Here is an 18,457-nt window from a genome sequence, read left to right on the forward strand (position 1 = left end):
AAACGTTGAATTAAGTGCAATTAATTTTGATAGGAGATAAGTTAGTTCAGGAGACTGAAGAAGAAATAGAGATAATATTCCTGCCTTGTTCTTAACTTGTTTAAATTCCAACATAAGGCCAGGCACTGTGGCTCACGTCTGTAATCTCAGCACTTTGGGAGGCTGAGGTGGGTAGATCACTTGAGCTCAAGAGTTTGAGACCAGCTTGGGCAACATGGAGAAACCTGGTCTCTACAACTATACAAAAATTAGCCAGCTATGGTAATGTATGGCCTGGAGTCCCAGCTATTCAGGAGGCTAAGGCAGGAGGATAGCTTGAGCCCAAGAGGTCAAGGCTGCAGTGAGCCATGTTTGTGCCACCGCACTCCAGTCTGGGTGTCTGGGTGATAAAGTGAGACCCTGTCTCAAACAAAAAAGAATCCAACATAGCTTCTGAATATCAAGAAGAAATTATTTGTGTAGATGGCTCATGAAAGACTATTTAAAGAAAATGAAATATAAAGATATTAAACAGACTTACAGAAAATCTGAAAGATTGTAACGGGCTCAACATGGAGTGCAGGTTTAATAAAAGTTCACTGACAGGCATAGAAGTAGAAAGTTTGACTTGTATTATATTCAGGGAAAGGAGAGCTAAAATACTGTTCGATACTAAAATGCAAATATCACAGGAAAATAATATATTTTGGCCTTAAAAGTCATTAGAGAATTATTGGACAAAGGCATACGTTTCCTGAGCAGAGATAGAGCTATCACCATATTATTAAAAGAGAAACTCTGCTTTCTTGATAAAGCAATTAGGAGCCCTTTGCTCCTAATGCAAGATAACAATCTTGTGAACTTAAAGGGCAGTTCAAGCACTCAAAAGATGAATCTTAAAGATAAATCTAAATACGCTGTTCCTAGCAAAAGCTAGGGGGATAGTACTAAGACTCAGGAATGGGCACCTGGTTGGAAACTACTCTGATCCCAGAAAGCAATAATTCTTCATGCAATGCTTCACATTTACTAGGGAGGCCACATTATAAAATCTTTGCAATACTCCTGCCCACTAGTGTAATGGTATCCATAATCCCCATTTTAGAGACTGGGGCAACTTGAGACTTGGGGAGGTTAAGGACTTGTTCAAGACCACACAGACTAATATATACTTTTTAAAAATTTAACTTTACTTAATTTCTGAAGGAGGCTGTTTATAGAGGATAAATGCACTATGAGAAGTTCTGTGCAGAAATTATAGTCTTCCTCATAAATTACTAAACTGGCTTTTTAATGCAAATCAGTAACCCTGGGCACAACTGGCAATCTCTAAAAGCCTGTTCATCCCAGAACAACTGATCTTAACCTTGAACAAGCCACATTGGAGACTAGAGCATGTAAATTTGGGGGACAGTGAGAAGTGGATTTTAAAAGGCAGGGTTAAGAGGGAGAAGAACAAAAAGAGGAGCACAGCTTGAGCATGAACAAGGAATGACAAAAAAGGCCCAAAAGACTGGGAAGGTACAAAATCAAGAAATCAACAGTTTTCTGCAAACTTCTTTGTGCCATGTACTCCTCTGGTATTGTTACTTTTATTCGTGATTAAGTATCACCTTACTGCTGATTTGTACACTGAGATTACATGGATACAGGTAATGGCCTATATATATATTTGAAGCAAAGTAAAAACATTTAGAAGACTTGCTTTGTGAGAGACTAAGCCAATCAACAAAGCAGACTGACCATGCCCCTTTTGCTATTGCAGGGAACAAAGACTCCTAGCATTTTGTGGAGATATCCAAGAATTCAAGTAGTTATAGCAGTTTTGGGCAAGGACCCCACTTACATTTCAACTCAAAATTTCACAAGGCTTTTTAATACAACACACGGTCTGGTGATCGCAAAAGAATTCTTCAAAAATGGAACTTAAATGTTAAAGAAATTCCTTAAAAATAAATTAACATGACAATGTATCAAGCATTGCATTCATTTTAAGCTTAGAGGGGAAGAAAAAAATACACAGAACACACATAGGTTATATAGTGTGTCAAAATTCCATAAAATAAAACAATTCATTTTGTACACCCTTGACATCGCAGGCACCCTTACGCATGTGTGGGGCAGGTTTAGATCTTAGATAACAAAATCCCAAAGTAAGGACATTCTGCCTAGATTCAGAGATCTGGCTCACAGCATGGCTTCTGAAATGTAAATTATATCATATTTGATAGTTTATATTATTAACAATTATATGAGACATTTTGAAAGCATGGCTTAGGGGAATTAAAATTATTAAGTGTAAAATTATCATAAAAACTATTGCATTCAGCCATTGGTCCAGTATCTGCTGACGTAAACATATTGTATTTACCACTTGGAATACCAAACTATTCAAATACAGTTCCAAGATAAATAAAAAGAAGTAACTAATAAAAGTTGGGTTCTTGGCCAGTCTGGACTGCTAAATTAAGCCATTTTAGAAGGGAAGAAAGTCTGGCTTCTCAAGATGCTGCAATTTCATGATTAAATATTTTTATCTATTTCAGTGTTTTCCAATCGATATTTCAAGCTGAGGAAGCAACTTAAATAGTTAATGAGAAAAATGACATAGCTGTCACTTGGAAAAAAATATTTTTCCCTCACAACAGGCTACCAGATCCTAGGGACAAGTAAGAATCTTCAGGATTCACTCCTCATGGTAAAAACCTTCACGGCCATGAAACCATCCTGTCAGCCTTTCCCAAAAGCTCAGATGCACAACTTACACCTTTAGGATTGCAACAAAAAAATAAAAACACTTGGAATTCTCATCTTTCTATTTTAAAACAAAGAAAGACCTTAGGAGATTATCTGGCTCAAAATTTCCCAAAGTGGGTTTCATGAAACATTATTTTTCAAAAATGTTCTTAATAATGGCAGGGTGATCAAATAAGTATGACAGCATTCTTAGAGAGTCATAATCACATTAGGTCATGCATAATGCAGAGAAGGCCTACAGAAAGGATCAGACTTTTAAAAAAACTGAAATTTTCATCAAACCTATTTGAGCATAGAACCCTTTTTGCAGTATTTATTAAAATCCTGTGTAATTAATGTTTTGTAGAAAATGCCTTATCTCATACAAAGAAATTGAAATCCAGACAGGTGAGGTGACTGTCCTAAGGTCATACAATTAGTTGGTGAATAAGCTAAAAACAGACCTCACCTCTCAGGACCCCATCAGGTATTCCTTTTGGTATGATGTTATCTTTCTTCTACAATACCTACACTCCTTAAAGGATCACACACTAAAAGAACCACATCTTGGAGACCACCTAGTCCAAAGCCCTCCCATAAACCTAGGGAAATACAGTCTCAGAAAAGTAAAGCAGTTTGCCCAAAGTGACATATAAAATTCATTCTTGTAGAACTAGAACATAGCTCTTAATTCCAACACTAGTATCTTTCCACAACAGCATGCTAATTCCTGCAAAGCTAACACTTTTGGCCTCTGAGGTAAAGAATTCATGAACAAGAGGGGTTTTAGCTATTAAGGGCCCATTAAATATTTATTAAACCATACTTGTGTCAATAGATACTTTAAATCAATTAAACATCATTGTCTTTACTTACAAATGTCATCCATTGTGACAGGGAATCAATGTTTCAAGCTGTTGAACAGGTCATCAACCCTGTCCTGTTGGATGACACCTGTAAATAAAATAAATCTATTTTTGAGTGAGTAGATTTTAAGCCAGCTAGATTTAAGATGCATGCGGTTTAAAGCAAAGAATAATTTTAAAAATGATTCTTAATTATGTACTGCCACGGAGAGATACTTCCCAGCGCCAGCAGTTTCACTCTCAGTAGCTACTGCCGTCCACCAGCACAAAACAATCCAGGGAATTCAGCACAGAAAGTTGCTAGAATACATAGGGAACCATGACTCCTGGAGCTACAAGGGTCTTCTAGGTATCTACCTCAGCTTACTATCTCTGTGAATATCACTTCCACTTTGACGGGGGGAAAACCAAGGCCTGGTGAAGTCAAATGACTTGCCTAATGTTAAACAGCTAAGTGTCTTTAGCTAAAGTCCCTTGGTGTTGGAAAGCACGTACAGAATGCATTAACAAAGGTTATCATTAGGCTGATCAATTTTGAAGACTCACATGTACACATTTTTAAACATTTCACAAATGCTGACTTAGAATGTTCTAGCAAATCTGCAAAGAATATAATATCAGTATTAGATATTCAAATATAAGCATTACTGAAAAATGCCATAGATGGAAAATCAACCAATAGTGAGAAAATGGGAACTAGACCATGAAAAGAACAATATTAAATACAACAGGTATTTAGGATTTTAAGCTCTGGCTACTTCCAAACAAGATTTGTGATTCCTAGCAAATATGAATATATAAAAAACCATTTTTATATATTTTCTACAGTTTATCCTTTTAAATGCTGATTTCTCCATAGCCACAAAATGCCAATGTAAGATCTGCCAAAAACTAAAATTTGAGCTGGACACAAACTTTCTTATTTCCATTCTGTACCCACTCTAAGGTAATGGGAAATTATTTGAGGATGCTGCCTTGAGGTAAGATGGCTGCTATATAATAATATTACCACCAAACTTACATTGAGTGTCTACATGTGCCAAGTGCTGATGGAGCATTTTACACTAGCTATCTCACTTACTCCTCACAGCAACTTGACCATTATTACAATTCTACAAATAAGACAATCAAAAGCACAGACAAATCAGGTATTACAACTTGCACACAGATCTATCTGGTGATAGAACCCAAGCTCAAGACCTACTGCATTTCTTTGATTTAGCAATTGAAGATACTTAAAAACGTAACTATGAATTAACACAGTTCCAATTACAATACATAAAATGCCCCCAACTAAATGTCACACACTATAAAACATCAGGAAAATCTCTTACTTTTTTCTTGGGGGTGAGTAGGAGGCTGGGGACAATTTTCATAAGTAAAATAATTTTAATGCCAAGAAATTAAAACTTTTATGTTAACCTGAAATATATCACAATTAAAATATGACAGCTAAAAAACTTAAATTGTCTTTTATAATTAAAGAAAAGTAAAAGTAAATCATACTCATTCAATTACTTCTGAACAGATTATAGAGATAAATCCTCCTCCTACTCAAGAATGACTGACTCCCAAAATTAAAATCTTGCTAAGAACACAACTATTTATAAAGTAAATTATCTTTAAGGAAAACAGAAAAGTAATTTTGTGAGACAATGCAACCCCCTCAATTACTTATGTAATAGTAGCTATCTTTTCTTGACCAAGAGTTACGCTTCTTACCAATTCCCTGAACTATTTTTTATTAGGGGCCATTTTTCCAACATAGTTTTCAAATTGTGAAATGGATAAAACAGAAAACAATGAGGAATATAAAAATATACCTGACATATTTTAATAGAACAAGAATTAGTTATATGCAAAGCTCAGCATCACAGAAACTAGACATTAAGAAAAATGCATATACTTTCCAAAGCACTGTGGAGGAATCAATCTCTTCTGGCAATAATGGCTTTCTTAAAAGAACCCCAAACAGAAAAAGATAAAGTGTGGTTTCACAGTAGCTTACCCTTTTCTCTGACACCCCATCCTGGCCTGTAGAATCTCTCTCATCATGTGTCTCTTTCAGGACTGGCATATGTTTTTTGTATGCTGGCTCTCTGTTTAAGGTTGTGTATCCTATATGCTCATATATTGGGTTTATCGTCATCTTGGCAATGTATTCTGCTGCCTTGGTTTCAATATAGAGAGTAATCAAGCCATCAGTCACCAGATCGTGGATGGACTCAAAGCGTTTCTCCCCAACAAAGTGCTTGCCATCGTAGTAGAGCCTGAAGTTTCTGGTTTGACTTCCAAATCTGCCTCAATGAAATGGGAAAGATGTTTTTAAGAAAAGTAAGCAACTGAATTCTTTCTGAAAAACAAAACAAAACAAAACAAAAAACTATTGCTTTGTTTTGTGTGTGTCTTCTTTGTTTAAATAAGCTGTGGCTAATCTCTCTGAATCGTCTGGAATATATAAAATTAAACCTTTGAACACAAAGAATGAACTTGTAATAACTAGGGACAACTAGTCAAAAGCATGCCTACCATAGGAGGAAGAATTTTTTTTTTTATTGATCTTTTTAAACCACTTTATTGTGCCTGTGGAAAAAATGGGAGAAAATAAACCTCACACCACATTAAAACATAGTCAATATTCAATTGGCCAACTCCATAATAGACAACATTTCTATACTAACATTTTTTCTTCAAGTTGATCAATAAGAATATTCAATGTACTTTAGACCTCAGCAGTCATGTCTTTTAATAGGAAAGCTCCATTTAGGGCTAACCAGAATATGATGCCAGCAATCAAAGTAGAGCTGACTCCAGAAACCTGAGGCATGCAGGGCAGCATGGCACAGAAACACACTTTTGCTACTTCTGGCCACAAGCCAAGGACTTATTCTTTCCTTTTTAAAAAGTCATTATTCTGTCTGCTGGTTAGGTCTGTGCAAGAAATGTTTGCAATATATATATTGCACATATATGGTACAAATATGGCACAAAAGTCATAAGCTATTGGACTATAGAAATTCTGTTTTCAATTTTATGTTCTGATGATGTGCTCGAACAACTGAAGAATAATGGTTTACTTTTATGATAATTTCAGTATTTTGTTTCCTGCAGCAAGCCTCAGAAATGGATCCAATTTGGCATGATTAACATCAGTGTCCTTGCAGGAAGACACAGGCAAGAAAATGCACTGACTCTAATGAAAGCAGATGTCAAAAGGCAACATGGTAACAAGAGCTGCCAATGTCATGGTCTCCTGAAGGTAACCCTGAGTGAGACTAATTAAAAACTAAACAAGTCACAAAGGATATATTTAATTTCACTGTTAAAAGTACACAGAACAGGGATGAACTAAAACACTAAAATAAATGCTGTTTAAGTAAAGTGTTAAATGGGACTATAACCTTGTTACATAACAAAATTGTTCTGGTATAGGTTACATTCCAAATGGACAGGAGTTAGAAACATCTTAATGTGGAAATAAAATATGGAAAGGAAATAAAATATTTTTAAAAATAATGGCCAGAGGCATGTCTGTTTCTTTGGTTCAAATTAGACTTTAATAACGATTTAATCTAGAATCCAATGTACTATCCATGTTGGCCCTTCTAAAGTATAATTTATCCATCCTTTAGTAACAATCAAATTTTGATTTACACTTAAGTGAACTATCCATATAATTAAACTTTCTTGTTCTCCATTTTCCTCTAGTGTTAAAGACACACTTCTCCCGAGCAAATTTTCATTATAAAGCCTAAAAAATTAGAAAGGTGAAATTTCTACAGCAAAGTTAAATACAAAAGTTTTTCAGTTTAATATACTGCTTTCATCATTTCCTTTTTTTCCCTAATATACATTATCTGCAACATGGAAAGTAACTTCATAGCTTTAACAAGATTCTTACAATAATAAACACACAGAATACTGAGTCCCTTTATATTTCAGTTGTATCCGAGACATTTCAGTGAGGGCTCAGACCATTTTACTCCTGCTGGGACTTACGATTTTACAGTGGGCATTTCCACAGTGGATATAGCATTTAAAAACAATTCAACCAATGGTGTCAGTCATTTAAGTACTCAATTGCCTTCTGAAATCTGAGAAGTATAGGGGGCACAGGGCATGAAGGGAAGATGGCTGCATTGGGAATGGTTTGACTGAAGAGCGGAAGTCTAGAGTTAACTTCCTAGTTCTTTCCAATGGACGATGTCTAATTCATCCAAGAAGAGGCCTGGCTACCTGAAAGGAGCTGTGCAAAAAACCCTATTTGTCCTTTTCTCTTTCGCAACTCAGTGACTTCAGAAGATCCTGCTCACAATTTCCAATTCCTGCTCCACCTGTACTTCAGCTCCAGGCTTCCAATTCAATAAAACTTTCAGTCTAAAGGGAGATGATCAGATAACCAAAAAAATTTATAACATGGTTTGATTAAAACTTGGCTTCAAAGGGCAAAAAAAAAAAAAAAAAAAAAAAAGAATTTCCATTTTGGAATTATGATTGATCTTTTTAAAGAAAAATTGCATTATCTTTTACTAAGAGAACTGCCAAGCTTTCGTTGCCTCCTCTGAGCTACTCTCTTTAACTTGGGAAGTTACCTAGGAACAGCACCACAGCAGACTATCAGAGACTTCTCCACTTTCTTTATCTGAAAGGCATATTGTGCTTTGTGGGATCAGAAGAAGAGAAAGAGGACAGAAAATCTTTGAGAAACGTGGGAATGGATGTGCCTATTCTACATAGGAAGAGCCATTAAGGGGGAGATTCCAAATCTAAGGTCAAAGAAAGACTCTTTCCTTGAAGTTCACTGCTTGCAGATTGTCATTTATTCAACAAATAGTTAACAAAACACCCAGGTACTTTACTGTCAAGTACTAGGTGGTTCACAATAAAGTTCCTAGTCCCTTGGTAACCCCAATGGTAAAAAGATAAACATAAAACAGGGTCAATACAAAGACACAAAATGCTAAATTTAAAAAAGTCCATCTTCAGATTGATTTATTTTAATAACTATATACATATAGAATCTTGCTCTTATGTAGAAAGATTCTGTAAAGTGATTCACAAAACCAAGTGAATCCAGTATCTCCCTCACACCATAAAACCAAGAAACTCACTGCCTAGGTACAACAGAGCACAACAGTTAAGCTTACATAAGATCTCAGAGCTACTGCTTATGTCCAAGTACAAAAGCACCCTTGCAGTCTTCTCCTGTAGTCTTGAAATACGGTTTGGCCAGGGACAGGCAACTGTGGGTCCTATATGTTTAAGAGAAAACCTTAGGCTTTGGCATCAGACAGTTGTAAGTTTAAATCCTGGATCTGCCACTTCCTAGCTGGGTGACTTTGAGAAAATCATTCGTCAGATTCTGCATCTAAAAAATAGGAATAACATCACCCTACCCCAGATGGCTGGGAGGATTACATGAGGATATTTAAGTCAAAGCTAAATATATATAGTAGGCTCGAATGGTAGTTTCCTTTCTCCTTCTCTGTTAGCTTAGGCCCCTGCAGAGAATGACAGAATGAGTTACCAACACTAAAGTAAAACAGCAAAAATATTCAATAGATATGCATGGAAGATGGCTAAATAAATAACTGGCAACACTGGCTGTACAGAAACATCTCTGCACTGATTTACTTTACAGTTAACAAAAGGCAAGGAGGGGCTCTTTGTGAAATTTTCTTCTGGATGTCTCTGAATAAGTTTGTATTCGTCACTTGGTTAATTAGAGTGGGAAGACAACAGTGTGCAAAGCGGGGAGGAGAAGCAAGCAAAGAAGGTCTTTCCACTGTGTCCTGGGAATGAGGCCTCTGAATTCAAAGGCGAAAGCTGAGAGATTTACATATATTGAAAGCAGAACATATTAAGTGGACCTAGTGACAACTACTGAACCCTTGACTGCAGAGCACTGATTTGTAAAAACTATTGAGGGCTACTCATATTGCCTATGAGTCCTTAAGAATCGGTTATTAGTTTTACTTACTTTAAAGCATCAGAGACAGGCATAGTACTTGGCATATATCATGCCTCCTAAGTAAGTGAAATAGAATTAGTAAAGACTTCATAAATGGTTTCCCCTAAGTTAGCTAGCTATATGTAATAATAAAAAGAATTTTTAAAAATATACAGAAATTACATATAACTGCCAAAATCATTTCCCTTTGACTTTTATAGGATAATTTTCTTTTCATCTTTTCCTTTTATTATCTGACTCTGCCCTTGCTTAATAGCTGTTTATTCCTTGGTGAACATACTTGAAGCTGTATAGGCCCAATTCTCATCTAGGTAGAGTTCAACAAGATGAAAATTCATTTTCTCCAGAGTGGTACTATAGTAAACAAATAGAAAAGAAAGGCTTTTAACTGCTACTGTTGTACATAACACCGCTTTCTAGAAAGAACATCTTCCTCCAGTGATTCCAGGTTTTGGGTTTCCTATTTTAAAAAGCTGTTTAATGCTGTGCCCAGATGCATTCAGATGCCTTTCAAGATATATCATTCTAACATCTTTTCCAAAATAAACAAAATCCTTAATATACCATATTTGCTATTTTTCAGCAAATAAATCATATGGGCAACAAATTCAATCTAGAAGAAAAAAATGATCAAAAAATGTATAAAGAATAGCTTTCAGAATTTTACTTTACTTTGTACAAAACCAAGAATTAATTCTAATTTGAGGCCAAAGTGATTTGAAAGAATCTCTTCGAAAGAAAGCTCCAAGCTAACAGATGTTTTGTGTTAACAAACAGAAAACAAAACATATACAACACGCTGGTCTAAGCTAACAATAAAATATTAGAAGTATTTCCCACAACCAACATACAAAAACAGTTTTATTTAACATAAATATAATTTGTGTGTTGTTTGCCAGAGTCAAAAAAGCTAATCTAATGGTGAAATATAAATATCTCATACATTTATTCAATCATAAGACACTCTTGGAAGAAAAGCTGAAACAGAAATAAGAATATGATGATGCATTCAATTAAATACTAAAAAATAAATTTAGATGAATTCTATGAATTAAGGAAGGCTATGGAAGACAAAGCCTTAAATGATCTCCCATCCAAAACTTTGTTAGGCTATGACTTTTGTCTATCTTGCTATATAATTTTGGATTATGGGGAAAAGTATTAAATTATGTCAACTCATAATGATATTTCCTTGGCCAAATAAATCATTTTCAGTGAAGAAGAAATCCAATTTGCCTAATTAAACTTCCAAAGAAGCTATCTTCTGAACAGTAGAACTGACACAGCTCTGGAAGGAGTAACTTGAAGCCTGTTAAAGAAGCAGTTAGATATTCCTGCTGCCCTCCCCAATCCTGTCCCCATTGTTATCCCTTCTCCACCATGGCAGAAGACTTAAGTTCTGTTTTTTAGGCAGGATAAAACATGGAGATAGGGAACTAAGGAAATACAAGCAGAGGTATCATCTTGAAAACTAAGTGAAAGTTTTAAATACCTAAAATTTAAATACTGAGGAAACTGATACCTCCATTTCTCTTCAACATGAGGTTATCAGAAGGCTTGTACCTTCCCTGATAGGAGACTGAAAGATTCTACTCTTGGAAATCTGAACAACTCAACTAAAAAGACTTAAGAGTAGAGACCATCATCCTATAATTGTCAGGCTTCTCCCAAGCTCTCATAACTACCAGCCAGCTTTTTAGTGTCCCATATGCTTGAGTATGAGCAGACAGCCAAGGATCACCTGACATCCGAGGAAAACTCCTCTGATGAAAGACAAAGACTATGATAAACAAACAGAATCAAGGCAAGTTAGAGGAAACAAAATCATGCATGGGAATGAAAATACGCTCAAAAACCCAAAATAAGATGTTTCCTGTTCCTATTCTTGAACAGAATTTAACCAAAAAAATTAGAATGCTGTAAAAAAGGAATATAGAATACATAGAAAAATAAGTAGAAAAAGGAATATAGCATAAATGAAAGTTTTTTTTAAAATAAAGTTGAGAAAATTTTAAAGAACAAAAAGATAAAAAAAGATGAAAAAAAAGGAGAGAAAATAATTAAGATAGAGAATCAATCCAGAAAGTCTAACATTTATAGAAAGAGAGAAGAGACAAAATGGAAGGGGAAGGAATCAAAGCGATAACTCAAAAATTTTTATTATAATGGAAGAACACACATTTACACAATGGATGAAAGCACACCCACATCAAGAACTGGTCCTCACAAAATAGTCCAGTAATTGCAAATAAATCCTCAGACTGGCAAAATTTAACAAGCTTAACAATACTAAGTACCAGCAAGGATACAGAGTAGCTAATATTATCAGTACCTGCTATATTGTTTAACAAAGGAGTTTTATATTATTTACTAAAGTTGAATATATACATACCCTACAACATATTAATCCTACTCCTAGGTAATATCCTAGACAATATGTGTGATTATATGTACCAGCATATATATACATCTGGCAGCAACATCCATAAATAGCTAAACCTGGAAACCACATTAAGTATCCAGTAAAATAGAAAAAGTTATGGGACATATACTGTGATAATTAATATTATGCGTTTGAGGGATCCTATCACATGCTTTTTCCTTCTCAAAAATTGTTAATGGTTCGCTATTGCCTGTGAGTCCTTAAGAATCGGTTATTAGTTTTATTTACTTTAAAGCACCAGAGACAGGCATAGTACTTGGCATATATCATGCCTCCTAAGTGGAATAAAATTAGTAAAGACTTCATAAATGGTTTCCCCTAAGTTAGCTAGCTATATGTAATAATAAAAATAATTCTTAAAAATATACAGAAATTACATATAACTGCCAAAATATAATCAGATTACTGTAGTTTTGTTGGACATAATTTAAAAAGTGATAATTACCATGATAGAGTGTTTGCCATTTACACAGCCATAATGGTCTTAGTGTGATGACCGATATAATACGAAGCTGCTTTTTCTATTGACAATTGGGAGTAAATAAATGATAAACAACTTGTCTTTTTTTTTCTGAGACAGAGTCTCAATCTGTTACCCAGGTTGGAGTACAGTGGCATAATCTTGGCTCACTGCAACCTCTACTTCCCTGGTTCAAGTAATCCCGAGTAGCTGGGATTACAGATGTGCACCACCAAGCCCAGCTAACATTTAGCAGAGTTGGGGTTTTGCCATGTTGGCCAGGCTGGTCCTGAACTCCTGACTACATGTGACCTGCCTGCCTCAGCCTCTGAAAGTGCTGGGATTACATTAGTGAGCCTGGCCTACAAACAACTTTTTTAATGTAGTGAGCCAATTATAGTAACTTCTGCTACCTACTATGTTTCATTTTACTGCTAAACCATAGGACCAATACTAAATATTGTGTCCTGCTACTACATAAATTTATATTTGTACTTACAGAAAGGTATTTTACACATATTCCAATCATTTAAAAACTAGAGTAGGCCTAGAAATAATCAATATGTTTGAATAATTAATAATACACTTGGCTTATTCAAGAGTTGGTGTTTGGTCCCACTAAAAGCTAACTGAAATCTTATTATAAATGAGGCTACTACTATGTCAGGATAAAAAGTCACACCATGACAGAAGTCTACAAAAGCACAGAGTAATACATAAGTGTGAGTGTGTGTACAAACACAAACCCACAAATTCATATGCAGGTTTTTCAGATCCCTATTTAATTCTGTTAAACAATACAATGCTTTCATTTAATCATTTCTATATAAATTACACCATCCTAAGTATCATATGTGGAATACAATTTAACATTTTTCTTGATGACTCAAGTTTATTAACATATTACTGTTTGAATACAGAAATATCCCAGAGACTATTGTAGTGTATTGAGTTGCCTTTCTCTAACCTAAATTGACCCCAATTATTGAACTTCTAGTTCTTAGATCTAGTTTTATATTTTTAAATCCTCCTTGCAGGTTATTAACTGTGTTCTCCTTCCAATTTGCTTTTTATCCACTGTAAGCTTGGAAACAAGACAAAAGAATTTATTAATTTTTATATAAAACTGTCTTAAATAGACTCTGATTGGGATTATTGAGCACTCTTTTGGAATAAAGGCATGGGTTTTCTGATGGGTATTTAGGCATTTCCCATTTACTTCCAGCTTCAGGACCATATTTTGGAGGTCTGATGCTGCCAACAGTCTGATTTCCATATGGGCAGGATGCTACTATAAATGAGCAGACACAGACCTAAATTTGGGCAAGTACATGCCTTTAGGTTTAGGACTTAGTATTCATTAACAATCAGCAGAGTATCACATTTTTCTCAGAAAAAAAGTCTTACTAAAAAAAATCCATTTATTAATGTATAATTTACATAGAATAAACTGCTTCCACTGAAAGTGCACAATTCAAGGTGTTTTGGTATATATTATTATCATGGTCAAGATGTAGAACGTTTCCAATACCTCCAATGGCTTCCTCGTGCCCTTCTGCAGTTTGGCCTTGTCCTATTTAACCACTTAATCTGTTTTCTGTTACTTTAATTTTCTATTTTATATAAATGGAATTATATAACATGTATTCTTTTGTGCTTGGATAGCTAAGTTTTTAAGATAAAAAATTACATTAAGCTGATTGCTATTCTTATCAGACTTTAAATACAACTAGACTAGGATTTCTGACTATGGAAAAGCAATAAACCATATTTGTATTTGCTACTTAGTTTCTGGGGTTAATTAGCTTTTTCTCTCTAATGAAGATATTAGGCATCAGATATAATCAACCTATTAGATGAAAAAAAGAATTATCAACATAACAATAGTTACCACTTGTTGATTTTTAATGGCTAAGAAGCAAAAGGCTTAAAATGTAACACAGAATGTATCTCTGTGTGTTTATTTTAATAATACTATCTAATACTTTTTTAATGTTATATCCTAGGCACCACATATGTATTATCTCAAATAATCCCTCCAGTATCTCTAGGAGGTATTATTATTATTATTATTACATCCTCATTTAATAGATAAGGAAACTGAAACTTAGGGAGATAAAGTAACTTGCCCAAAGTCATATAGAAAATGTAAAAAAGAATTTGAATCCAGGACTGTCTGACTGCAAAGGCATGTTCTGAATAATCAACCACCTATATTTATTTAAAATCACAGGGCCAAAAAGATTATCAAAAGCCCCATAATTAGGCTATGTATTTTTTAGAGCAACATAACAAAGAAATCATAAATATCTGTCTACTTAAGAGGTCCTAAGACAAGAGTGGTAAACGGAATGAAAAATGGATTTCTGCAGTTTCTTATTTATGCCAAGAACTGTATCATAGAAAAGCGTTCTAAGTCTGACAATTTATTATTCAATGCAATTCTACTAAATAAACCCAGTATATGCCAACCACTGCACAAGGTTTAAGGAAACCAAGACGTACAAGATTTCATTTCTGCCCTGGAGGACCTTAGTTCATTTTTAAAGACAGATAGACTTATAAATATTTACTATAGGTAGTGCCTGCACTTAGGTATATTTATAGAACATGTGAAGATATTTTCAGAAAATAAATTAATAACTATATGATCAAAAGCACCAGGAAAAACCATATTCCATAGAGACTCAAATATAACCTTGCACATTAGGTACTATCTCCAAAAATCAAAACACCTGAGTCATGAAGAGATTTTTCTTTTTTTTCAGTGAACCTAAAAGCCTGGCAGCAAACAGTTATTGGAACCCTTGGTGAAATTTTGAAAGTCCTAGCAGGAAAGGTCAACCTGCAGCTTGGAGAATAACCATAATTGAGAGCAGAAGCTGAGCCAAAAGCTACACAATTGTCTGAAATAAGAGCAGATGGGGAGCAAGAGGAGGAAGAAACACTCACTCGGAAGGATGACAAGAACCATAAGGCGGCGATTGTAGCCTGGGGATAACATGAAGCATTCATAGATCTGTTCTACACTCAAGGAAGAAAGGGCAATATGAGGTGTTGAGGGGAGACAAATCAAAACAAACATTCAGTGCATTTAATAAGGGTAATATATCAATAAATCAAAATACCTTTATGAGAACTTCAGAAACCAATTAAGAAGTTGCAGTACTCAAGGTAAGTGCAAAGCCCAGAAGAGGTGCATTGAAAGGTAAGAAGAGCCATTTCACTTTATCCACAATAACCTCTTCTCCAAGCTGGCATAGTTAAGCTATTTTTGCAGCTTCTGGGTGATGGGGGAGAGCAGCAGGGAGAAGAACATGCATGCAATGTTGGCTTTTCAGAGGGTTTCTTGAAGGATTGTTTTCCCTCTTGCCTCACAAACTCAAAGCAATAATGGAACTGGTAATGTAAGGATGGCTTGCAGTAGCAAGAGGTCTTATGGTGCCACAGAGAAGCCAGTGCAGCCCAGTGTGAATCCACCAAAGGTGGGAGGGAGAAGACTGGAGTGTGAATATGGTGTTCCAACTTTTCAGGGAGCCATTCAAGGGACTAACATCTCACTTGATTCAGGGGACAGTGGGACAGCTTGCTGCTGCAGATCAAGAACCTGCAAAACTACCCACAAATACCAGACGGAGCAAGAGATTAAAAGCTCCTGTAAAAGAAACCAGCAAATCTCTCTAACTGGGAAATTACACACACAAGGCCAGAGAAAACACATCTCCCCTAAAAGGTTTTAGAGGCCCCTAGAATCTCTACATAGGTTAATTGATAAAGGTTTTCTCCTGTATGAAACCAGTCCATAAAGGCTGGAAAAGGTGGTTATTTTTTTCAAACATACTCAGCTAAAAACAAGAATGAACTTATAAAGCATATGAAGAAACAAGGAAATAGCACAATCAATGGAACAAAATAAATATCCTGAAACTAAACCCAAAGAAATGGATATCTATGAAATATCTGAAAAGAATTCAAAATAAATGTCTAAAAGAAACTCAGTGATCTACAAGACAACACAGATAAGCAACTAAACAATGTCAAGGAAAAAATGCATGACAAAATAAAGTCAACAAAGATACAGAAACTATAAAAAAGAAACCAATAAATTCTATAGCTGAAGAATACAATAAATGGATTAAAAAGGGGTTCAACAGCAGACTTTATACAGCAGAAGAATCAGCAAACTTAAAGACAGGTCATTTGAAATTACTGGCCCCAAAGAATAAAGAGAAAAATGAACTTAAAAAAGTGAAGAAATCTTGGCCGGGCGCGGTGGCTCAAGCCTGTAATCCCAGCACTTTGGGAGGCCGAGACGGGTGGATCACGAGGTCAGGAGATCGAGACCATCCTGGCTAACACCGTGAAACCCCGTCTCTACTAAAAAATACAAAAAACTAGCCAGGCGAGGTGGCGGGCGCCTGTAGTCCCAGCTACTTGGGAGGCTGAGGCAGGAGAATGGCGTACAACCGGGAGACGGAGCTTGCAGTGAGCTGAGATCTGGCCACTGCACTCCAGCCTGGGTGATAGAGCGAGACTCCGTCTCAAAAAAAAAAAAAAAAAGTGAAGAAATCCTAAGGGACTTATCGGATACTATGAAGTGTATCAATATACGCATTATGGGAATTCCAGAAAGAGAAAAAGCAGTAGAGCTAATTTGAAGAAATAATATCCCAAGTTTGAGGAAAGGAAATAGAAATCCAAATTCAAGAAGCTTGAAGAATTCTAACCACAATAAATTTGTGTGTGTGTGTGTGTGTATGTATATACATGAAATATACTAAAGAAAATGAGAAGGGAATCAAAGCACATCAATATAAAAAAATGAAACAAAAATGAAAGCAACCAGAGAACAGTGACAATAGCTATAAGATAAGCAGAAAACAATTAACAAAATGGCAATAGTAAGTCCTCCACTATCCGTAATTAGTTTAAATGTAAATGGATTAAACTTTCCAATTGAAAGATAGAGAGTGGCTGAATAAATATACAAGCAAGATTCAACTATACACTGTCTACAAAAGACTCACCTTAGACATAAAAACACACAGGTCAAGAGTGAAACAGTGGATATCTTTATATTCCATGCAAATGGAAACCAAAGGAAGGCAGGTGATCATACTTGTATTAGGGAAAACAGACTTTTACTAAGTAAAAAACTGTTACAAGAGGCAAAGAAGAACATTATATGATAATAAAAGGGTCAATTCACCAAAAAGATATAGCACGTATAAATATAAGGATACAGGCACCTAGCCAGGTGCAGTAGTGTGTGTACCTGCCCTAGTCCCAGCTACTCAAGAGGCCAAGGCAGAAGCATCATTTAAGCCCAGAAGTTTGAGACCAGCATGGGCAATACAGCAAGACCATCTCAAACAAGAAGAAGAAGAGGAAGGGGAAAAAAATATATGTATATTCACCTATTAGAGCACCCAAATATACAAAGCTAACACTCACAGAATTGAAAGGAGAAATTCATAGTAACATAATAGTAGGAAATTTCCATACCCTACTTTAATAATGAATAGAAAAACCAGATAGACAACCAACAAGGAATAGGAAGACTTAAACAGCATTATACCCCAACTGAACCTAATAGGCATACACAGAACACTCCACCAAACAGCAGAAGAATGCACATTCTTCTCACATATACATGGAATATTCTCCAGTAGGCCTCAAAACAAGTCTTAAAAAATTTAAGAAGGCCGAAATCATACCAAATATCTTTTCTGATCACAATGAAATGAAACTAGATATCAATAGCAGTAGAAAAACTAAAAAATTCACAAATATGTGGAAATTAAATAATATACTCCTGGAAAAACTATGGGTCAAAGATGAAATCACAAGGAAAACGAGAAAATATCTTGAGACAAATGAAAATAAAAGCACAACAACTTTTGGGATGCAGCAAGAGCAGAACTACCAGGCAGTTTATAGTGGTAAATACTTACATTAAAAAAGAAAGATCCCAATCAAATAATTTTATACCTCAAGGAACT

General features: G+C 35.3%; 1 protein-coding gene across 2 annotated transcripts in view; it reads right to left on the minus strand.

Annotated features, from left to right (window-relative positions):
* CHN1 (chimerin 1) overlaps positions 1-18,457 on the minus strand; it is a 202,453-nt gene that overhangs the window by 73,455 nt on the left and 110,541 nt on the right. For both annotated transcript variants that reach the window (XM_011943992.1, XM_011943993.1), the window contains exon 7: positions 5,590-5,878. In XM_011943992.1, the coding sequence (XP_011799382.1) occupies positions 5,590-5,878 (289 nt within the window). The remainder of the gene's footprint in view (positions 1-5,589; positions 5,879-18,457) is intronic.

This window comes from Colobus angolensis, unplaced genomic scaffold (assembly GCF_000951035.1).
Source record: "Colobus angolensis palliatus isolate OR3802 unplaced genomic scaffold, Cang.pa_1.0 Scaffold224, whole genome shotgun sequence".
NCBI lineage: Eukaryota > Metazoa > Chordata > Mammalia > Primates > Cercopithecidae > Colobus > Colobus angolensis.